This window comes from Mobula birostris, chromosome 9 (assembly GCF_030028105.1).
Source record: "Mobula birostris isolate sMobBir1 chromosome 9, sMobBir1.hap1, whole genome shotgun sequence".
In the NCBI taxonomy this organism is placed as follows: Eukaryota; Metazoa; Chordata; class Chondrichthyes; order Myliobatiformes; family Myliobatidae; genus Mobula; species Mobula birostris.
Genome location: NC_092378.1, coordinates 140,632,151 through 140,656,773, shown reverse-complemented (window position 1 = coordinate 140,656,773; position 24,623 = coordinate 140,632,151). Strand labels below are relative to the sequence as shown.

The 24,623-nt window shown below is 42.6% G+C and overlaps 1 protein-coding gene across 3 annotated transcripts in view; it reads right to left on the bottom strand.

The window, feature by feature from the left end:
- LOC140203135 (cytoplasmic phosphatidylinositol transfer protein 1-like) overlaps positions 1–24,623 on the bottom strand; it is a 252,355-nt gene that overhangs the window by 60,020 nt on the left and 167,712 nt on the right. The window contains exons 4-6 of one of the 3 annotated variants that reach the window (XM_072268988.1): positions 22,890–22,978; positions 18,833–18,840; positions 1,002–1,073 (exon numbers count right to left, since the gene is read on the bottom strand). In XM_072268988.1, coding sequence (XP_072125089.1) covers positions 1,002–1,073; positions 18,833–18,840; positions 22,890–22,978 — 169 coding nt within the window. Of the gene's footprint in view, positions 1–1,001; positions 1,074–3,429; positions 3,595–18,832; positions 18,841–22,889; positions 22,979–24,623 lie in introns of those variants that run through there. The other 2 variants (XM_072268986.1, XM_072268985.1) reach the window with 2 other exon arrangements.

Here is a 24,623-nt window from a genome sequence, read left to right as displayed (position 1 = left end):
TAGTTAAAGCAGAGGTTGATATATTCTTGATGAGCAAGGGTGTCAAAGGTTACAGGGAGAAGGCAGTAAAATGGGGTTGAGAGGAATAATAAATCAGCCATGATGGAATGGCAGCACAGACTTGATGGGCTGAATGGCTAAATTCTGCTCCTAAGCTTATGGTCTTCAGGAGGGAACTTGTTAAATATTTGAAAGGAACAAAAAAAATGCAGGGTGTTGAGAAGAGGGTAAGGGAGTGAGATGTTCTGGTATAGCCTACTTGTATACTGTTACCTTTCCATGACTTAAGTTCAACAGTAAGTAAAGGATGGGCTATTGCCCTCAGTCAGGAGTGTTCCTAGCTCCAGAGATGAGTGGAGTCACCTTGAGAGGTTGACACCCTTTTCTGTGGCGACTGGTTGGTTATCCAACCAAAGTAAATTGTAAGCAGTATCTAGCTCTGGACTGCAGTAGATAGGAGAGCAAGGGGAAGGGATGGGTTGGTAAACTCATGGAGGGGGGGCCTAGGGATGATGGTAGATGGGGGGGGGTTGTGCACTCTGCAGGGGGGTAGATCTTGAGCAGCTCAACTGCTTTCACAATAGTGGCTTCAAGATCTGACATCTCTGGAACTGAGTAACCAAGGAGGTTCCAACACCTTAATCTTCTCCCCACCTCCTCCGCCAGCATCTCTACCCCACCGCCCTGGAAGGGGCAGACAATAAGTATCCACCAGCACTCTTTTCCAGTCAGGCTGTCTCTGGGTGAAATCCAGCAAATATGGCTAAGTCAGGATTCCCTGGTTGTCTTGGTGCCAGAAGGTGCATCAGGCCCAGGGGACCCAGCTACAGATGAGGCCCAGAGAGCAAAGCCTTTGTCCTCTGAAACTCAGGGACCCTGGAACTTCACAGAAGAATACAGACACAACATGTGCGGGCTGAGCAGGACAAGTGCACACAAACTGAGAGTATATCCACATAGCTCCAGTACGGTTTAACCCAGGGATCTGTGCAAGGACTCACATTATCATTGCATCCATTGTTGTTCTCGTATTTGGTCTCAATGTAAATGGAGAATTTTGGCAGAAAGGAGCACTGGTGTAAAAAGAAGAGAAAAGGATTAAGTCAGCACTTGGCTCTCTTTCACAATGCAAAAGAAAGTAAAACTCACTGCTGTCCCATCCCATTATTTACCTCATTGTGCGATTTTGCTGTGTAAAAAAATAGCTACTGTACAAATTCCATTGGCTGCAAAGAATTTGGGATGCACCAAGATTGTAAAAGGTGCTACATTAATGCAAATTCATTTCTTTTTTTTCTGCAGATTGTCTCAAAATGTAAGGCAGTAGACAGACAAAAGCATGCTCCTTCCAGATTCAATGGATCCCCACTATAAATTACAAGTTAGACTGGTACTCGATGGCTGCCATTGGTGTGATGGGCTGAAGGGCCTGTTTCCATGCTGTATGATTCTATGACTCTCTGTAACATACTAATACTCTGACAACCTTCCTCTGGTAGCCACTGACAAGAAGGTCTCCACCAAGTATCCATCAAACATAAGGCATTCACGAAGTTATTCAGAACTTTTAAGTTCAACCGCTTTTGCATACACAAAGCTTTTGGCATTGTCAATGATCCCTCCCATCCATCCCACAATCTCTTTGACCACCCCCGCCACCCATCAGGCAGGAGGTACCATTAGGGCAAGAACCATTGGGATGGGAAACAGCTTCTTCCCCAAGGCTGTGAGACGACTGAACTCCCTGCTACCACCCAGGTCCCATCACTTATGAAGTGCCAGTAGCGTTTACTCTTTGATTTGCAAGTACACTTTATGCTAAATGTCAATCTTCTGCAATATATTTTCTTGTTTGTTAATTTATTTGTAGTAAAGTAATGCTACTCTATATATGTTGTGAGTTACACTATAATGCAAAAGTCTTAGGCACATGTAAAAAAATACTGTGAAGTGAAGATGCTTTCCAAAATAATGAAATGAAAAGTTTCTAAGCATAAAAATATACTATGAAGAGCATTAAACAGTAACAAACTAAACCAAATCAATAATTGGTGTGACTATCCTTTGCCTTCAAAACTGCATTAATTCTCTAAGGTACACTGTCGTGCAGTTTGATAAAAACAAAATCAGCTGATAGGTTGTTCTTGGAGAACTTGCCACAGTTCTTCTGCAGACTTTGGCTGTCTCGTTTCTGCCTCTCCAGGTAATCCCAGACAGCCTTGATGATGTTGAGATCAGGGCTCAGTGGAGGCCAGATCATCTGAAACAATGTAAAAAATCTAGCGTGCCTAAGACTTTTGCCCAGGACTGTATATGTACTGGGTTGTGCACCTTGGTACAGAGAAACGTTGTTTTGTTTGGGAGTATACACGTGTACATTTGAATGACAATAACCTTGAACTTGATGGAACAGGTAAAATGCACGCAAACACACTGGAAAGAAAGAAGGAACCCACACCTCTTTCTGATCCACTGACTTTCACGAAAGCATCTTGAAACCTAACTCATTTTGTTTCAGTTCAATGGTTTGGAAATGATGTATACTGGACATAACCGTGAAACTAGAGGCAAGCCATTCAGGAGAGGAATCGTGTTTCAGGGTAAAGACAGTCAAAACCTGGATGGGGAGCATGCCCTCGACCACTGGCACACAGTAACTGCAGTACTTACTATCTACAGTACTCACTGTAGTTGCGAGGTTAGTCCGACACCACCTTCCCAAATACACTAGCAGGCATTTGGCAACAACACAACTAATAGTTTATGATCCAAGTCTTGCACAATCCTGCCTTGGAAACAGGATCATATTAGACTTGAACGGTATAGTAACGTAGCAACTACTACAAAACTTGACTGCACCGGCTGTGAGATCAGGGTTTGATTCCAACCACTGTTGGTAAGGAGTTTGTATGTTATCTGTGTGGCCACTTGGGTTTCCATCACATTCTCTGGTTCCCTCCCACATTCCAAAGACCTGTGGTTAGCAATAGCACGTTATGGGCATGCTATGTTGGCACTGGAAGCATGGCAACACTTGCCCATCACAATCCTCGATTTCATTTGACACAAATGACACATTTCATTATGTTTCAATGCACATGTGACAAATAAAGCTAATCTTTAAATCTTAAAAACGAAATCAAATTGCTGGTCTTTCACTGATCCAAATACTGGAACTCCAGGTCAGGAACATTGGAGATATACTTTCACCAGTTCAAGAAAGGGGTACACCACCTACTCAAGCACAACAAGGGACAGGGAATAATGACTGACCTTGCCAGTGATACAGTACCCTAACAATGAATAAATAATACTGATTAACAAATACATTTCTAACATTAAGGAGGTATCAGGATGGCTGGTCAAAAGCTTGGTCGTAGCCATAAACTGGGGTTGTATAGTGGTGTAGTAGTTAGTGTAACATTTTACAGCACCAGCAATCTGGGTCCCATTCCTGCAGCGGCCTTTAAGGAGTTTGTACGTTCTCTTCGTGATTGCTTGGGCTTGTTCCAGTATTCTAGCTTCCTCCCACATTCCAAAAGCATATGGGTTAATTATGGGTCATGCGGGCTCTTTGGAAACCATCCTGTATCTCTAAATAAATCAAAGTAAAATAATTCAGAAAATGTGTAGCTCAGGTGGTTGATGGTTGGGTTGAGTTGTTCTGCAACCTTGGCAATTTACTTTTCGTCACCATACAAGAAGATATCATCACTGCACTGTTAACTGCTGAATGCTTGGCCTTTACATACTTAACAATCAGCTGATTGGTCATCATTACGGAAACTCAACTGTGAAGCATTCGGAGGACACACCACAATTAACAGCGCACTGACGATGTCTCCTCGTATGGTGACGAAATGTTTGCAAGTAAATGGCCAAGACTGGAGAACAACTCAACCCAACCAAAAGTAAAAATAAATAAAATTTTAAGCAGCATTTTAAGCAAGGGGAGTGGGAGAGATGCAAGGAGGCAAATGCAGTTATGTCACACTGTATTACAAACGATCAGGGGTCCCCAACCTTTTTTGCACCGCTGACTGGTTTAATATTGACAATATTCTCGTGGACCAGCTGACAGGGGTGGGGTGGGGGGCAGTGTTCAAGTAGGGTTGCCAACTTTCTCACTCCCAAATAAGGGACAAAAGTAGCAGTCAAATATGGGACACATGTGTTTACCCTGAGAAAGACTACCATGACCATGAAGCTTTGTGCAGGCACCTGTTTGCGCATGCGTGATGTGCGCATACATGACGTGCGCATGCGTGTACGTGCCGATTTTTTTTCTACAAATCGGTTTTGGTTTAATCTTCCCGATTCTGTTAAGTGAAACTACACAGTACATACATTATTTCTACTTTATATAGGCTGTGTATTTATCATATCATTCCTGCTTTTATTATATGTTAGTGTTATTTGAGGTTTTATGTATTATTTGGTATGATTTGGTAGGGTATTTTATGGGTCTGGGAACGCGCAAAAATTTTTCTCATATAAATTAATGGTAATTGTTCTTCGCTTTACACCATTTCGGCTTACGTTATGAACGGTTTCATAGGAACGCTCTACCTTAGCGGGGAAAATACGGGACAAGGGCGATCCCATATGGGACAAACCAATTTAGCCCAATATACGGGATGTCCCGGCTAATACGGGACAGTTGGCAACCCTATGTTCAAGTTCAACAATGCGTGACAAGGAATGAGGAAAGGTGCAGCTGACTCATATCGTTTCATATCGCCAAATCATATCGTTTCCTCGCAGCCCGGTAGCAAACGCTTTGCAGCCCGGTACCATTCCGCGTCCCGGTGGTTGGGGACCACTGTATTAGATAACAAGACTTTGACATTTAAATCTTATGATTTGCAAGCTGATTTATCTCCCCTTGATATATAGCTTCAATGACTTTATCCTGAAGGCAGATTAACTGGCTGACCAATTAATAGGAACAGCATTTTAATACTGTGCCGATGGTTTCCCAATTCCTGGATGCACAGCAGCGAGGGAAGAAGATAGCTCGATGTATGGTCAAGATCCCCAAGTGTACAACCAATGTCTGATATAAATGATGTAGCATTCTCCGAACTATGGGCACTAGGGACTGATTTCTCATTTTTTAATGACTCTGAGAAGCTTAACTCTGAGACTCTGAGAGCTCTCTAATTAAAGTGCAGACAAGGTTCAGGAACCCAGGCTGTACCTTTCAATCAGGATGTCTCCATGGCAACCGCAACACTCTGCTTGCTGAGTAACCTGTATGGCTGCCAAAGCCAGCATATTTCACAGAATGATTTGTCCCATTGTTAGCCATGTGCGAATTCTGTTAATTAAAAGTTGTGACTGTTGGATCCAAATGCAATTTATCTCAGCAGTCTCCGGGAAACTCAAGGCAACTGTGGCTGGGATTTGATAGATACTGGAATAAACCACAAATCAATACAAGCCAATTGATTTCATTTGTTCTTCTCCCCAATAAATGGAATTGAGACCATATTTCCTTTCTAATCGGAATCAGAAATCAGAATCAGGTTTATTATCACTGGCATTTGACGTGATGTGAAATTTGTTAACTCAGAGCAGCAGTTCAATGCAATACATAATCTAGCAGAGAGAGGAAAAAAAAATAAAACAATAATAAATAAACAAGTAAATCAATTACGTATATTGAATAGATTTAAAATAAGTCATAGTCATACTTTATTGATCCCGGGGAAAATTGGTTAAATTGGTTAAATTGGTTAAATAATGTACAAAAACAGAAATACTGTATACTAAAAAAAGTGAGGTAGTGTCCAAAGCTTCAATGTCCATTTAGGAATTGGATGGCAGAGGGGAAGAAGCTGTTCCTGAATCGCTGAGTGTGTGCCTTCAGGCTTCTGTACCTCCTACCTGATGGTAACAGTGAGAAAAGGGCATGCCCTGGGTGCTGGAGGTCCTTAATAATGGACGCTGCCTTTCTCAGACTCCGCTCCCTAAAGATGTCCTGGGTAATTTGTAGGCTAGTGCCCAAGATGGAGCTGACTAGATTTACAACCTTCTGCAGCTTCTTTCAGTCCTGTGCAGTAGCCCATCCATACCAGACAGTGATGCAGCCTGTCAGAATGCTCTCCACAGTATATCTTTCTCAATTAAATGATCCCAATCATTCAATGATGCCATCAAGGACATACGGACATACAGAAAGGTTCCGGAAAAAGGCCAGTAATATCATAAAGAATCCCACCCACCTGCTTATGGACTGTTTGTCCCACTCCCATCAGGGAAGAGGCTACACAGCATCCACGCTGGGACCATTTGACTCAAAAATAGTTACTTCCCCCAAGCCATTAGGCAGAACAACACCTCCACCCACTAACCCACCTCAGCACCACTACGTCCTTATCATTTGGTGTCACTTCACATATATATAATCAGTCTGTATATAATGGTCACTTGTACATTTGTTTTATAGGAGTCTTTTTATATTTATTGTGGGTTTGAATTTGAAAAGTAGCCCCAAAAATGACAGTTTTCTCTCAGAGAGATCCAGAGTGATTCTCCTTAGGTTTTCTCAGCTTCTCTAAGGAGAAAGGACCAGCTTCTGTCAGCACACAAACAGGGCTGGGATCCCTAATCCAGGATCAGTGCTAACCTCGGCTGCTGTCAGTGTGGAGTTTACACATGAGACTCCGGTCTCCTCTCACATCCCAAAGGTTGGTAGGTGAACTGGCTTCTGTAGTGTGGTGGTGAGTGATATAATCTGGGGGCAGCGACGAGAATGCTGATAAAACGGGTAAAAATAGTGAGCTGGTGCTGATTTGAAGGGCCAAATAGCCTCTTTTTTGTTTAACCACATAAGGGACATGAAATGGTGGGCCAGCCAGCCTGCTTCTGAGCTGTATCAGGTCATGAGCTCACTTGTAACAGCTCTATCCCTGACCTGTCTTCTGAATGCAAGGCTTAGCTAAGGGCAGCCCCATCTGTTCTCCAGTGAAGTGTTGAATTAAGAGGAATATGAGGAGTATAAGGTGGAACCAGTGTAGGATTAGTGTAAATGGGTGGTTGATGGTCAGTGCACCAAAGAAATTCAAGACCAATTTATACTTCTGCGTCAAATGTATGCCGTAGGTACCGCGTACCCTACGCCATAGGGTGACGTACACCTCCCCAAAAATGTAACTCATGCGTCGCGGCGACGCAGACCGCAACAACTGTGATTGGTCTGCTTGGCAGCATCGCATTTCCGGTTGCTTTTCTCTGCCATGTCTGCACACTGATGCAAAATAAATAGTTTGGAGACGATGAACCAAATCGTCAAATCTACCTGCCGACATCCGAAAATATTTGAAATGCATTTCCTCGTCCATGTCTCTCACGAAGAAGCTCAACACAGTGGCATAGAAACCCCACCGCCAACTAGCGTTTTGGCAGTGAATTGCAAAGCGACGCAGACACAACCATGCATGCTCGCTACGGCATAGCCCGTACGCACAAGTATAAATCAGCCTTCAGGCTTCACCAAACTCAACCTTTGTGTAAGAACTGGAAAGAGAACCAATTTACCAAGTCAGTAAAAGCCAAGTTTCAACATCAACGTATGTAAGATTTTTTTCATGACTTCTTCTAAAGTTCTCTCTTTTCTCAAAGTGCGAAGCTCAAATTAAATTTATTATCCATGTATCTGTTACTCTGAGATTTATTTTCTTGCAGCCATTCACAAGGAAACATCAAAATACAACAGAGTCATTGAGAAACTACACACAAAGACTGATAAGCAACCAATGTGCAGAAGATGACAAACTGTGCAAATAAAAATCAATAAATAATACCGAGAACGTGAGTTGTAGAGTCTTTGCAACTGAGTCTCTCAGTTCAGGATCAAATGGTGTGGAGACAGTTTAGAGTTGTGTTAAGTGAAGTTATCCACATCAGTTCATGAACCTGAAGGTTGTAGAGTAATAACTATTCCTGGATCTAGTGGTGGAGGTGGAAAATGATTATTCAATGGTCATCTTACACTGGACAGCTGGTAGAGGAACCTGAGGGAGCCAGGCGACTTAATATTAGCAGTGTGCCTTGACAGTACTGACTCCAGAGTACGTGGGGTGGCTCCCCTGCTGAGTCTTTGTTTGACAAAATATATGATGGCTCCTCCATCTCCATCTCCACTACATCTCAATGTGGAGCAGTCACTGAGATGCCAGCCATCTCTCACCAAGAACACGTGCAGTTATTTTTTTACAGTGAAGCTGTGACTGCACTTTCCATCAGAGACGAGGACTGAATCCCTTGAAGCATCTTACAGTATGGCATTAGTAAACAAGAAGGTGATAATACTTTAGCCATTACAGGTAGTTCACCTTCTTTCAATGTGCTAAATTATCCCTACAGCATGTATAGTACTGTGCAAATCTTAAGCACATATCATCTATAGCTAGGGTGCCCAACCTTTTTGCAGAGGACTGTGGTTAATTTTATGTATTGCACTGTACTGCTGTTGCCACAAAAAAAAACAAATTTCACTACACATGTGAGTGATGATAAACCTGATTCTGATATGGGTCTCTATTGTGGACTGAGAGCGGAAAGGGGGCAGGGAGAGGGAAATCGTGGTTGGGAAAAGGGGAAGGGAGAGGAGGGCATGGGAAGCACTAGAGAGACAATTTGTAATGATCAATAAACCAATTGTCAGGTATCATATGGCTTTGCCTGCTGTCTCAGGGCTGGGTGTGTCTGCACTCCCCCCCCCCACCCCTGCCCCAGCACTCCTTCTCTGCAATCACACCCCACTTTTGCCATTCCCAACATCCTTTGCTCCCACCAGATTTACAGACTCGCTCTCCGCTCCATGTTGACAAATACAGTACTGTGCAAAAGCCTTATGCACTCTAGCTATATATATATACCTCACAGTACAGTTTACATATATTTTCTTCATCCCTTTGCAGAACCTCATCTGAATTATTCTGATTCTCTACAAGGGTAAAGGCAAATGTTTATGCTATTTAATTCTTTACTCAGTTTTGTTCCTATTACTAACTGCCCTGCCAAGTAATTCAAAACCATTGATCTTACGAAAGACATTAGAACCTCAGTGAAGTGGTTAACCCTTGAAGCCGGAGTGTGAACCATTGATTCTGACACATGAAGTTGAATCTTAACTTGTTAGCTGAGGAATTTAAATTCTAAGAATGAAATAAATTTCGGACTTCAAAAAAAATTAATTGATGGTAAGGATGACACTATGGTGGGTTTTTTTTTCACTTGTGAAACCCAATTGATTCACTAAACTCTTTGCAGGAAGGAAGATAGCTGATCTTATCTGGTTTGGACTGAATGTAACTGCAGGTTCATTCTAAGCACCCTTTTCAGCTCAGGGTCAATGAACGCTGATATTGTCAGCAACTTCCACATCTGGCAAACAAATCAGCAAGGCATGGTACAGTGGTACAGCCAGTAGAGCAGCTGCAGCTGCACACCCCCAGCAACCCCGGTTCAATCCTGAGCACCAGTGCTCTCTGTGTGGAATCTGCACGCACTCCTTGAGCTGAAGCTGGATCACTGGGTCTACGGGATGGTAGCTGCACCACTCTGGTAACTATTGGAAAGTGGACAGGGATGACCATGTAGCTGCACAGTTAGATCAAAAGTGGAGCACTTTATTTCTGTTCTCATCTTGGTGTACTGTTGTTTAGCGACCAGAAATTTCCCAAGAATCGGCAGAGCAACAGGGAGAGAACTGAGTGGTACAAAGATTCAATGCCTGATGGTGCAAGGGAAAACAGGTACAGATAGGCTACTCGCCCCATCCTTCATCCAATTAAAACACGGAGAGTGGCGGTGACACAGCCTTCAGCTCTCAAAGGTTCAAGAAAGACTTCAACTATCATGTAATCAGCCATTCAAGTCTTCTACCTCATATTTTCAACAGTGTTTTGTTCTCTGTCCTTTCCTGCCAATTCCAGGTGGTTGTCTCCTCTTCATAGACCATCTCTCGACCTCCCCTTGTTATACAACCAGCATTTACCACTTCCTTTCAGTCAGCACCACACCTCCGACAATGGCCGTTCCCTGATCTCCATTCTCTAACAGACCTTCCCTTTTATTTTCATGCTTTCCATGCAATTCAAATGTTGTTTCATTTCTAACATTTCCCAATTCTGATGAACGTTCCCCATCACTGAGTCGTACAACCCATCACCAGTCATCAACCCTCCATTTGCACTGGTTACATTTTATTTTCCCCAAAGTTCCCATCAACTCCCCCAAAAATCATCAGTCTGAAACACACCATAAACACTATCTGAGCTGAGCAATTCCAGCATTTCCTGTTTTTATTTTAGATAAATTCTATTATTTTCCCTCTGAATCCCCACCTAATAGTAGCAACCTCAGCTCTACTTACACACAAGAGAGACTGAACTGGTTAAAACCATTCAGCCCAATTTCTACAACACTGCCAATGTTCTGTGGTTTCATCTAGAACAACCTGTACATTCTCTGCAAACAAATTAACCTTCACTAAATTAATGAATGCAATTCCAAGTACTGATTGATCCTGAAGGAATAGATTGCAACAGTATATATACATTCATTGCAAACACAACTGGGAAATAATTGTTAAAAAAAATAACAGATGATACATTTTTGTTCATAGGTTTTCAATCGAGTATTTCCTAAATCCTTGAATTTTTTTTTTTGTAATTGTGAAGTTTTACAAGGAGTGTTACGTAGTAATAAGATTTCAAAATGAATCTTGGGCTAGGAGCCTTGAATGAATTGACAACTACCTATGATGCCAAGTGTTCAGAATCAGGTTTATTATCACCGGCATGTGACGTGAAATTTATTAACTGAGCAGCAGCAGTTCAATGCAATACATAATCTAGCAGAGAGAAAAAAATTAAGTTAAAATAATAATAATAAATAAACAAGTACGAGAGGTGATTGGTAAGTTCGTGGCCTAAGATAGAAGGAGGCAATTTTAGAAAACCTAGCAGGTTTATTTTTCAACATAGTCCCCTCCTACATTTGCACACTTAGTCCAGCGGTAGTGGAGCATATGGATCTTGGACCTCCGGGAAGCAGCCACAGCAGGGGTGATTGATAAGTTCGTGGCCTAAGGCAGAAGGAGATGAGTTATACAGCTGTCGTTACATGCACATGCAGTTCAACGCTTTGAGTGATTATGCAGAAAGTTTGAAGCTAATAACTCATCTCCTTCTACCTTAGGCCACGAACTTATCAATCACCCCTCGTAAATCAATTATGTATATTGAATGGATTTTTAAAAAACTTGCAAAAACAGAAATACTGTATATTAAAAAAAAAAGTGAGGTAGTGTCCAAAGATTCAATATCCATTTAGGAATCGGATGGCAGAGGAGAAGAAGCTGTTCCTGAATCACTGAGTGTGTGCCTTCAGGCTTCTGTACCTCCTACCTGATGGTAACAGTGAGAAAAGGGCATGCCCTGGGTGCTGAAGGTCCTTAATAATGGACGCTGCCTTTCTGAGACACTGCTCCCTGAAGCTGTCCTGGGTACTTAGTAGGCTAGTGCCCAAGATGGAGCTGACTAGGTTTACAACCTTCTGCAGCTTCTTTCGGTCCTGTGCAGTAGCCTCTCCATATCAGACAGTGATGCAGCCTGTCAGAATGCTCTCCATGGTACAACTATAGAAGTTTTTGAGTGTATTTGTTGACATGCCAAATCGCTTCAAACTCCTTCAGGGTGGTTTTTGAAGTATTTCATGCAAGAGGCTGCAAGAGTGTGTTCTGTAATAAATGCTTGGGTTTATTTAGAATGAATTTCGATGATCATCTCTTTCATATCAGAGTTTCCAATTGGCTGAAAGTGTTGCCGCAGGCAGACAGCATCCATCATCAGGGATCCCCACCACTCAGGACATGCTCTCTTCTTGCTGCTGCCATCAAGAAAAAGGTATAGGAGTCTCAGGACTCAGGCCACCAGGTTCAGGAACAGTTATTACCCCTCAACCATCACGCTCTTGAACCAGAGGGGTTTACCTCACTCAACTTCACTTGCCGCATCATTGAAATGTTCCCACAAGCTATGGGCTCGCTTTCAGAGACTCTTCATCTCATGTTCCTGATATTTTTTTTCTTTTGTACTTGCACAAACTGTTGCCTTTTTGCATATTGTTTGTTTGTGGTCTTTCATCGATCCTATTGTGTTTATTGGATTTACTGTGTATGCCCGCAAGAAGATGAGTCCCAGGGTTGTATATGGTGAAATATATGCACTTTGATAACACACTTACTTTCAACCTTGAATATTGAAAGAGATGAAACTGCAAATGATATACACTACATAATTAAGATCCAGTCTCACTGGGGGAAATGCAAGCACTGTGCTCAGCAGAACCAGAGGTATGATTAACAAGAGGCATAAATGAGATTGATATCTCAGGCTCAAGGGAAAAGTCTGTTATAAATTAGGAAACTCTTTGTGATGATTGCCATTTCTGATGGGGATTTAAAGAGATAAGAAGGAAAGCAGTAGATGCATTTCAGGTCAGCACAGCAGTTAATGCATCGCTTCACAGTGCCAGCTAATCAGGGTTCAATTCCCGCCACTGTCTATAACAAGGTTACACACTCTTCATGTGATCACATGTTTCTTCAGTTTTCTGCTGCTTCCTTCCACATTCCAGACACGAATGGGTTAGGGTTAGTAAGTTCTGGGTATACTATGTTAGCGCCAGAAACCTGACAACTCTTGCGGGCTACCACAGCATAACCCTTGGACTGTGTTTCAATGCATATCACTGTGTTTCGATGTTTCAATGCACATGTGGCAAATAAAGCTAATCTTTAATCTTTAAGTTATTGTTGGGCATTCAATGAATACTGTATACTCAATCACAGTGCTTATCACTATATCATCATTTTATGCAAGGGCAATTCCTACCTTCCCGATTGGCAAGATGCCCTTGTGATATGGGAAACAGGGTACTGTGGTACAAATTTTTTGGAAATAATTATATAACAGATCTACTAATCCATGTGACAACACAATGAAATCTATTTATCTATGCGTACATAGAATAAACTGATGCATGACATTAATACTTTTGGTAAACATCTGTGATCACATTTCAGTAAAATGGCCATAGTCAAGTCCTAGTGTAACTAGAATGACAGATGCCACATAGACAACTCAGAAGAACCTTTTACAACATTTGGTTGCAGTCTAAATTTTGTAGCCCATAAGACATAGGAGCAGAATTAGGCCATTTGGCCCGTCAATTTTAATAGCCATTTGATCATGGCTGATTTATTATCCCTCTCAACCCAAATCTCCAGCCTTCTCCTTGTAACCTTTGACATCCTTACTAATCAAGAACCTATCAACCTCTGCCTTAAATATACACAATGACAGCCGTCTGTGGCAGTGAATTCTACAGGTTCAACACCCTCTAGCTAAAGAAATTCCTCCTCATCTCTCCTCTAAAGAGACATCCTTGTATTCTGAGGCTGTGTGTTCTGGCTCTAGACTCTCCTAATATAGGAAATGTCCTCTACTTTCAATATTCTATAGGTTTCGATGAGATCCCCTCTCATTCTTCTAAACTCCAGCCCAGCATACGTTACACAGTGGTGCTTACATTACTTCTTTCACTGAACAAATGAATTTCAATGATACAGACTGTGGGAGAGGTGACATTAAAGTGTACAGCAAGCTGCAGAATAGCTTTGAGAACCAAGATCACAATTACACCATACTTTCTAGGTATCACCCTCCAAGAGGACCACAACCTTGTCATAGGGCTTGCAGGCTTGCATGCCTTAATGATCTGGAGAGCTACATTGACTGCAGCCAGGGCCTTGTGTTCTGGCTCTTGGTAGGGTCAACCATGCCAATAGGTTCTGGGGGTTTACCTCAGGGCTAACAACCCTGACTGATCAAAAATAATTGTTACAGAAACAGCAACGCAGAATCCTTCTTTACAGAGATGGAGGACCTTCATTGCTGCCCTAAACATAAGAAATAGGAGCAGGAATAGGCCATCTGGCCCATCGAACCTGCTCCGCCATTCAATAAGATCATGGCTGATCTGGCCATGGACTCATCTCCACCTACTTGCCTTTCCTCCATAACCTCCCCTACTATGCAAAAATCTATGCAACCTCGTCTTAAATATATTTACTGAGGTAGCCTCCACTGCTTCATTGGGCAGAGAATTCCATAGATTCACCATCCTCTGGGAAAAGCAGTTCCTCCTCATCTCCATCCTAAATCTACTCCCCTGAATCTTGAGGCTATGTCCCCAGTGGTGTAATGGACAGTAAGTAAGTTAGTTCCAGGCAGCATGCTAGGAAAATTACCATGGAAATCACTACATCATCATTTGCTTAATCAAACAGCAGCTTCAAATCAAATAAAAGACAATCAAAAGCACTAAAGCTCTGCCATCCAACCATGGTTGTTTGTGCCCTGACATCAGATCTGTTGATTTCAATGGACCCAAATTTAAGGAGTGCAATACATAGATCAAGGTCAAGGATCAACTTTATTCACCATATACACTAACTGACCACTTTACTGAGGTACCTAGCATGCTCTTCTGCTGCTGTAGCCCATCCACTTCAAGGTTTGACATATTGTGCATTCAGAGTTGCTCTTCTGAACACCACTGATGTAATGTGTGGTTATTTGAATTACTGTCACCTTCCTGTCAGCATGAATCAGTCTGGCCATTCTCCTCTGACCTCCCTCATTCACAAGCTGTTTTCACCCACAGAACCACTCCCTGGATGTTTTTTTTTATTTCTCATACCATCCTCTGTAATTGCTAGAGACTGTTGCGTGTTAAAACCTCAGGAGATCAGCCATTTCTGAGAGACACAAACCACCCTGCCTGGCACCAACAACCACTCCACGGTCAAAGTTACTTAGGTCACATTTCTTTCCCCATTTTGCTTTTGACTGAACTACAGCTGAACCTCTTGACCAAGTCTGCATGCTTTTATGCATTGAGTTGCTACCACATGATCAGAATATTAGATAGGAATATTTGCATTAATGAACAGGTGTACAGGTGTACCCAGTAAAGTGGCCGCTAAGTGTACTAGGAATTGCTGTGGTGTGTGGGTCGGGGCAAGACATACAAATAAAAAAATTCAATGATTATTAAAAATAAATAATTATATAAAAAATAAAGTTAGAGATTAATATATAGATATGGAATAAAATGTGCATGAATACATGAATACCAGGAATCTGTGGAATTCATTGCCACAAACGGCTGTGGAGGCCAAGTCACTGGGTATATTTAAAGTGGAGGTTGATAAGTTCTTGTTTACCAAGGGAGTTAAAGGAGAAAGCTGGAGAATGGGGCTGAAAGGATAATAAACCAGCCATGATCGAATGGCTAGCAGAATCAATGGGCTGAGTGGCCCACCTCTGTTATTATGTCTTATGGGCTCCAAAATTTAGATTGAAACCAAACGCTGTAATTATTTAATATGTCACTTTGTCACGTGTCACGGATTTCTGCAGCAGTCTTTATACAAGGCGATTTGCGCAATAAAGGCAGTCTTCAGAAGACAAATGCTGAAACCCAGTATTCCACACACCGATGTAATGAAGATTAGTTGGCTCATTGAATTCCTCATAGCACAGAATGAAAGAGCACTGGATGAGATTATTTAGTCCACTAGATCTGAGCTGGGAGAGGATGGTACATGGTTTTATCCATGAAGTCTACTCAACAACAAGTTTCACGATCAAGAGAAAATCTGCTGATGCTGGAAATCAAAGTAATACACACAAAATGCTGGAGGAACTCAGTAGGCCAGGCAGCATCTATGGAAAAGAGTAAAGAATTAAAGAATTCTTCCTTTCCAGTCCTGATGAAGGGTCTTGGCCAGAAATGTCGACTCCTGCATTTTGTGTGTGTTACTCAAGAACAAGTTTGTTGTTTTCGGGCGGAATAATACTGAACTGCCAGGACGGGTTTTGTTCCCAATGCAATGACGGGACACCAAAATTAAGAAACTGAAATCAGCATCAAACTTTGAAAACAAGTACTAAATGACAAGCTTGCATGCTCCTGGAGGAGGAATTTCTTTAGGCAAAGGGTGGTGAATCTGTGGAATTCATTGTTATAGACAGTTGTGGAGGCCAAGACATTGGGTGTATTTAAAATAGAGATTGATAGGTTCTTGATTAGTGAAGGTGTTAAAGGTAACAGGGTGAAGGCAGGAGAATGGGGTTGAGACGGATAACAAACTACCCAGGATGGAATAGGGCAGACTTGATGGGCCAAATGGCTCCTAAGTCTTCTGGTCTAAGCTTTACACTGTACTTTGGTACATGTGACAATAATAAACAAATACCAACTCATGTATGAAGGCAGAGATAGTTGTCAATGAATCTGTCTTCTAAATACAAGTTTCAGTTAGAACCTATACTCTTATGTCCTAAGAAGCAAAGATTCATTGTTTCCCTTCATCAGTTTTTTCATAAAGATAACTTATGAAAAAAAACACACCATACTTCTATTTTTAATTGTATGTTAGCTTGGAATTGTTTCCTCTGTAGTAATTTCCAACGGAAATTACTTAACATTTTAATCTATATCATCACAGATAATCACTCAGTGTAATTGCATTAACAGAATGTGATTGTTAATCTAATTATAGAGACTGGCTATTTCTTAATTTGTGATATGGCATTAACTGTCGTTTACTATCGCCTCTAAAACAGCAAAAAGGAGATTTGTAGCAGCTTAGCTCTATTCACAGTGGCAGAGAGCTTTACTCAGCTGACGTATTCCAAACAGAAACAGAGGACAGAGAGAGGGAACAGCAGGAGGAAAAGGATGGGCAAGGGGAGGAGCAGAAGGGAAGGATGCACAAAATGCAGGAGGAACTCAGCAGGTCAGGCAGCACCTATGGAGGGACATAAACAGTCAGGTTTCAGGCCGAGACCCCTCATTAAGACTGGAAGTGAGAGGGAGCCAGAATCAGGTGGTTAGGAAGCATTACCGATGCAAACAAGTGAGGAGGCATTGCAAGTGGAGGAGGGAAGAGAAGAGCAAGGTCAATTGGATGTGAAGAGCTCAATGACTGCATGTAGGCAGGATGATAAGTCCCAGGGGGATGCGCACAGCGATGGCAAGTGTTGAGCACCTTCACTCCATCCACATCAAGCAGGAACAAGCTTTGACCCCTGCCATCAGGCAGAAGGTACCGTACTACTAGGAGAACAGTTAGGATGGGAAACAGCTTTCTCCCCCAGGCTGTAAGACTACTGAACTCCCTGCCACCAACATGCCCTTGGTCCACAACATCCTTTCTAGCCATGAAGAAGTGTCATGTGTATGAATTATTTGGTACTGTGTTGTGCACTACCTTGGCAGAATTCATGCCTCGAGTTAAATGACAATAAACTGAACTTGAACTTGATTTCTCAAGTGGTCAATCTTTTTAAATCCAACCCCCATTTCCATTCCAACATATCTGTCCGTGGCCTTCCTCTACCGCTATGATGAGGCCACTCTCATGGTTGGAGGAGCAACACCTTACAGTCTGTCTGGGTAGCCTCCAATGATTTCTCGAACTTCCGGCAATTTCTTCCCCCTCCCCCTCCTCTCTTTTTCCATTCCCCACTCTTGGCCCCCCTCCTACCACTTCTCTTCTTCTCACTACCATACACTACCTTCTGCTGCACCTCTGATGGACTCCCCCCCCTTTCCTATCAGATTTCTTCTTTTCCAACCCCTCTACCCTTCCCACCTATCACCTTCCAGCTTGTACTTCTTCCCCTCCCCCACCTTCTTATTCTGGCTTTTACTCCCATCCTTTCCCGTGCTGATGAAAGGTCTCAGCCTGAAAATCCGACTGTTTATTCCTTTCCATGAACTGAGCAGTTCCTCCAGCATTTTGTGTGTGTGCCACTTTGGATTTCCAGCATCTGCAGAATCTCTTGTGCTTGTGAGATGGAAAGTGAGTTGCTGTACTCCACGTTCCTATTTTAGTGGTAGAGTATGTTCCAGAGCAAGAGCTCCTAACCTTTTTTATGCCATGGACTTGCACCATCAGCCGAGGTGTCCGTGGACCCCCGGTTCTAGAGTCATACTGCATGCCCTTATCCCAAAACGCTCATTCCAGCTACAAAGTACCTAACTATACCAATCTACTCTCCAGCAATGGCCAACAGCTTTCTCCTCCTTGTTGCTTTTAGGGGCTCATTTGTAGACTTCCTAAATGTTACGGGAGTACCCTACCTGTATTAAATCTACCCATTAAATCTCCCCTTAATCATTCCAGCTCTGAGGCAGTATAAAATGAAGCACAACAACCTAAAATTTACCTGATAGATACTGATTACCAGACAGCAAAGCTGTAAGAAATTTGCCTAATTTACCAAAAGGCTATGATTCAAAGTCAGTTTTGAAGGTAATCAATGAATAGAGCTACTTTGCAACATGACTGGTCAAACTGTCCATGGATTGTCATTGATTCTGACTGACTGACTGCTTTTTATAGCTCTATATTACATCAGGACTTATTCAATATCACTTTCTCTCATAAGAAATTAGAAAGAATTTCTTTAGCCAGAGGGTGGTGAATCTGTGGAATTCATTACCACAGATGGCTGTGGGGGTGAAGTCATTGGGTAGATTTAAGGTGGAGGTTGACAAATTCTTGATTAGTAATGATGTCAAAGGTTACGGGGAAAAGGCAGGAGAATGGATAATAAATCAGCCATGATGTAATGGTGAGGCAGACTCGATGGGCCGAATGGACTAGTTCTGCTCCTACCTCTTATGGTCTTTTGGTTGATAAATGAGAGATTTACACAATGTAGAACATGAAGGTACTCACCGTGTATTCTAGTTGTGCCGGATGGAATACGGGGCAGCACAGAAAGAGACAAGAGAGAAAAATTATTATTATAACGATCACAAAACAATCACCCCTACCACCACCCCAACCCCAAGCTTCCCAAGATGGTCATTCAGGTGAACATTTTGAAATGCTTCTGCAATTAGGTTTAATTGAGTTTATCCTGAGCTGAAAGGACTTTGCAGTCCTTTATGAATAAAGAACAAAAAACCTGTTGCCTAGCAGCAACATCCTTTGAACGATGGTGTTGCATTTTCCATTTAGAAGCTGGGACACAATATACAAGTACTCTTTTCATGCCTGTGTACACTGGAGCTCAACTTGAAGAGAGAACATTCAGTTCGAATCACAATTTGTGGCATTTAGAGTGTATGCAAGCACTGAAATTGGACACCGTTCCAAATGCAATTCCCTTGTACAGAGGAGATATATCTTAATGATCGGAATTAATGGCTGGCAGCACAAAAGATGCTTACTTTAAATGTTTGCCCTTCACTAGCCATGGTTCCCAGCAAGGCTCAGAATTGAGTAAAGTAGTACTGCCCTGCCAGATAAGATAACCCAAACTCCATGGTGGTATTGAATCTTTTTATTGTTCCAGTTTGGTGTAGAGCTTTACAGTATTATAGGCTTCATGTGGGCTTCATTCTTACCTCCCAGTGGATTGTTGGTTTAAATTCTACTGCTGAGACTCCAACACAAAAGCATAGTCTGTCTGGTTAGCCTCTAACCTAATGGCATGAACATTGGTTTCTCTAACTTCTGGTCCCCCTCCCCTTTCTCTCTCTTTCCATTCACTATTCTGTTTCCTCTCTTACTCCTTATATTCTCCTCACTTGCCCATCTCCTCCCTCAGGTGCCCGTCCTCCGTCCCCTTCTTAAATGGTCAACTATTAGATTCCTTCTTCTTCAGACGCTTACTTGTTCTTCTATCACCTCCTAGCTTCTTTACTTTATCGCCCTCCCCTACCCATCCAATTCCCCCCCCGTCTCACCTATGACCTGCCAGCAGGTATCCCTTCCCCTCCCCCCACCCCCACCTTCTTATTCTGGCTTCTTTCCCCTTCCTTTCCAAACTTGGTTTGAAATGTTGACTGTTCGTTTCCTTCCATTGATGCTGCCTGACCTGCTGAGTTCCACTAGCATTTTGTGTGTGTGTGTGTGTGTGTGTGTGTGTGTGTGTGTGTTGCTCAAGACTGCCACCATCTGCAGAATCTCTTGTGTTTATAATCTACATCTCATTGCTTTGGTGATGGATAGATGGGGTGATGCCCCTCAGATGAGATAGCCATTCCCTGTGTGCCTGTTCTCTCAGGTGGATATATAAGATTCTACGGCAGTATTTCACAAAATAAAAGGTATATTTTGACTTGATAGAGATAAACGATCCACTGGAGGAACTCACCAGGTCAAGTAGCATCTGCAGGAGTACTGATGGAAGATTCGACGCGGAATGTCGACAGTTCCTTCCTCCCACAGATGCTGCTTGAACCACTGAGTTCCTCCAGCAGACTGCTGTCCCAGATTCCAGCGTTCGCAGTCTCTTATAACTCCTGACTTCTGTTTTGACATCTTGGTCAAGATTTTCCCTCACTAAACACGACTGCTAATATCACGTGGCTGGTTTACTGTGCAAACAAAAATGAGAAAATCTGCAGCTGCTGGAAATCCAAAGCAATGCAGACGAAATGCGGGAAGAACTCAGCAGGCCGGGCTGCATCTATGGAAAAGAGTAAACAGCTGTCATTTCAGGCTGAAGCCCTTCAGCAGGACTGGCCTTCCCCCCCGCTTCCTTTCCGGTCCTGATGAAGGGTCTCGGTCCAAAATGACTGTTTACTCTTTTCTATAGATGCTGCCTGACCTGCCGAGTTCCTCCAGCAATTTGTGTCTGTGCAAAAACCTGGTACCGTGTTTCCTACATTAGAGCATCAGCAAGATTTCATGATGTGCAACATGCCTTGAGTTGTTCTGAATAGGAGGTGAAAGATACTACGCAAGTGTAAGTCTGTATTTCCCGTTGAAGTGGCAATAGACCGGAAAAGATTCTTAGTCAAATAACCGGGGCTGCTATCTTCTGCACGTGAGAGGAAAGCAAAAGTGGTTTGCTTATTCAGAAAGAATGATGTACCTTACATCACCCTGAGGGCTTTACAGTCATTCAAGTTTGTTTGAAGTGTTGTCACTATCATAGGGAACATGGCAACAATCTGCATGCACAAACAAACTGCAATGTGTTAATGAGCAGATATCGTTTTATTGGTGTTGATTGAGAGCTAAGTACTGGCCATGGCATTGAGATGGCTTCTTAGCTCTTCGCAAAATAGTGTTCTGGCTCTTTTATGTACTCTCGAGGAAGTTGGCAGGACCATAGGATCATGCCTGGTAAAGAACTTCACTTCCTGTTAGGACTGCCCTGGATTGCCAATTGGAGTTTATGCTCAGGTATCTGATACAGTACCTGAAGCCAGAACTTTCTTACTCGGAGACAAGCACGGACCAGAGGACACGGCCTCAGAATAGAAGGACGTCCATTTAGAACAGAGGTGAGGAGGAATTTCTTTAGCCAGAGGGTGGTGAACCTATTGCCGCCATGGGCTGTAGGGGCCAATTCATTGGGTGTATTTAAAGCAGAGGTTGATAGGCTCCACATGAAATCTCGAACAAGAAACTAACTGCTGGAGCCAATCATCAGGGTGGAGCCACATCTGTGGGGAAGAGGAATTGTTGACATTTTGGGCCAAATTCCATTCTGATGCAGGGTTTCAAGACAAAGCATCAGCATTTCCGTTCCCACCACAGATGCTGTTTGACCCTCTGAGTTCTTCCAGCCGCTGGTCTGTTGCCCCAGATTCCTGCGTCTGCAGTCTTTGTGTCATGTGAAACCTCATCCTCCAGCTGACCAAGTGAAAACAAAGCAAACCACATGTTATTGAACAGTTCCTCTTTTAACTGTATACACTGGAATTTAGAAGGATGAGAGGGGATCTGATTGAAACATATAAGATTATTAAGGGATTAGACACGCTAGAGGCAGGAAACATGTTCCCGATGTTGGGGGAGTCCAGAACCAGAGGCCACAGTTTAAGAATAAGGGGTAGACAATTTGAACGGAGTTGAGGAAAAACTTTTTCACACAGAGGGATGTGGTTCTGTGGAATGCTCTGCCTCAGAAGGCAGTGGAGGCCAATTCTCTGAATTCTTTCAAGAAAGAATTAGATAGAGCTCTTAAAGATAGTGGAGTGAAGCGATATGGGGAGAAGACAGGAAAAGGGTACTGATTGTAGATGATCAGCCATGATCACAGTGAATGGTGGTGCTGGCTCGAAGGGTTGAATGGCCTACTCCTGCACCTATTGTCTATTGTCTAACTGTGTTGTAACTGATCTTTCAAGAAACGGTGCACTGGTCTTTTCTTAAAGTTCCTCAGATTGTCAAAAGTGCCAAACACATCAAATTCTTGCCCTTATTGGAAACTCCTTTGTGCCAGATGCAAGGAACTTAATAGACAGAAACCTGCTTTCCTCTTGCTTAGTGTTTTCTAAGTTGAAGAAAGCACATCTCCTATTGCAGTTAAGGATAGCAGGCCGTGGAAAAGGGAAGCGAAGACAAATCCAAAAATTCTTTAGTTTCTGCCGATGAGTGAAATTTGGGGGGTAAGGTAGCATTACAGTTAGAGTAATCACTTTATACTGCTAGCGATCACCGATCAGTGTTTGATTCCTGCCACAGTCTATAAGGAATTTGTATGTTCTCTGCATGACTACATGGGTTTCCGTCAGGTGCTCCAGTTTCCTCCCACATTCCAAAGATGTATGGTCAGATTGTAGGCATGCTGCGCTGGTGCTAGAAGCGTGGCAACACTTGCATTGTGCCTCCAGCACAATCCTCACTGATTTGATTTCACGCAAATGGTGCATTTTACTGTTTGTTCCGATGTACATGTGACAAATAAAGCTAATCTCTATCTCTGCAGAATGCAGCTTGACCTCCAGTTTAAGAATGGTTTCAATAGCAGAACATCTGGAATTCTCCTTACCTGTGATTGTATAAGGATAGTAATTCCATGCCTTCTCTGTTATATAAAATATTCGGGGTACCACCGCCCTAGCCCAGCTAGGGAGTTTGCTGAAGAGAGAAAGAGGAAAGAATTTACACTGAGGGTCAACATGAAGCATTGTACATTGGCTAAGATCACAGCCAAACTAAATAAATGTTCTATAACAAGATAATTGGAAGTAATTGATGAATTGGTGAGAAGTGGATCATTATTTCTGTGGCACATCCCAGCCAGTTGTATTTTGTACCTTGACAATCATGAATTTAGGATTAAGCGGTCTGCACAGCGAGTGAGCTGTTAGGAATGAGGAAGGCAGACCTTTTACTGTTATAGAGACACCTGCACACTCAGTACAAGGGACAAAAAAGATGAATGTATGCATACACCATTGACTTATTTGTTATATATATATTTTTAAATATCAAAATAAGCTTAATTCATAATAAAATATTACAAACTGTACAATGCCTTGAAAATCTGCAGATGCTGGAAATCCAAGTAAAACGCACAAAATGCTGGAGGAACTCAGCATCTATGGAAAAGAGTAAACAGTTGGACTGAGAGCCCTTCATCAGGAGTTGAGAAAAAAGATGAGAAGTCAGAGTAAGAAGGTGGGGGGAGGGGAGGAAGAAATACAAGGTAGTAGGTGATAGGTGAAACTGGGGGGGAGGAAGGGGTAAAGTAGAGAGCTGGGAAGTTGATTGGTGAAAGAGATAAAGGGCTGGAGAAGGGGAAATCTGATTAGAGAGGACAGAAGGCCATGGCAGAAAGGGATCACTATTCACCTATCCTGATGAAAGGGCTCGGCCTGAAATGTCAACTGCTTACTCTTTTCCATAGATGCTGCCTGACCTGCTGAGTTCCTCCAGCATTTTGTGTATGTTGAATGCCTTTTCATTATTGTATTCAAAGACAATGTGCATTAATTGAGGGCCTTCCTCATCCAACCTGACCCTTCCCTGTCCAGTAGTGGAAGAACCCTATACTACAGTCCTTCCCCAAGTTTGGGGGTGACCGTTGAGGGGGTGGAGAATGCATCCCTGTAGCGTCTCCTTTACACCTATCTCACTTCAAAATCCAAGTTGAAAGTTAAAGTTGAGTTTATTGTCACATGCACAAATGCATTGAAAAATTTACTTGCAGCAGCAACATCTCATCAGATACACAACATTCACAAGAAAAAAAATCATAAATTATACAAGAGAGCACAAAATTAGCACATAATGTCTATTGTAGTGTGCTGTTTAAAGTGTTCCTAATGTTGCTGTACTGATGCAGAGATTAGGGTTGCGCAGATTGGCTCAAGAACTGCATGATTAAAGGGAAGTAACTGTTCTTGAACCTGGTGTTTAGAACATAGAACATAGAAAACATACAGCACAATACAGGCCCTTCGGCCCACAAAGCTGTGCCGAACATGTCCCTACCTTAGAACTACCTAGTCTTTACCCACAGCCCACTATTTTTCTAAGCTCCATGTAGCCATCCGGGAGACTCTTAGAAGATCCTATTGTTTCCGCTTCCACTACCGTCACCGGCAGCCCATTCCACGCACTCACCACTCTCTGCGCAAAAAAACTTACCCCTGACATCTCCTCTATACCTACTTCCAAGCACCTTAAACCTGTGCCCTCTTGTGCTAGCCATTTCAGCCCTGGGAAAAAGCCTCTGAGTATCCACACGATCAATGCCTTTCATTATCTTGTACACCTC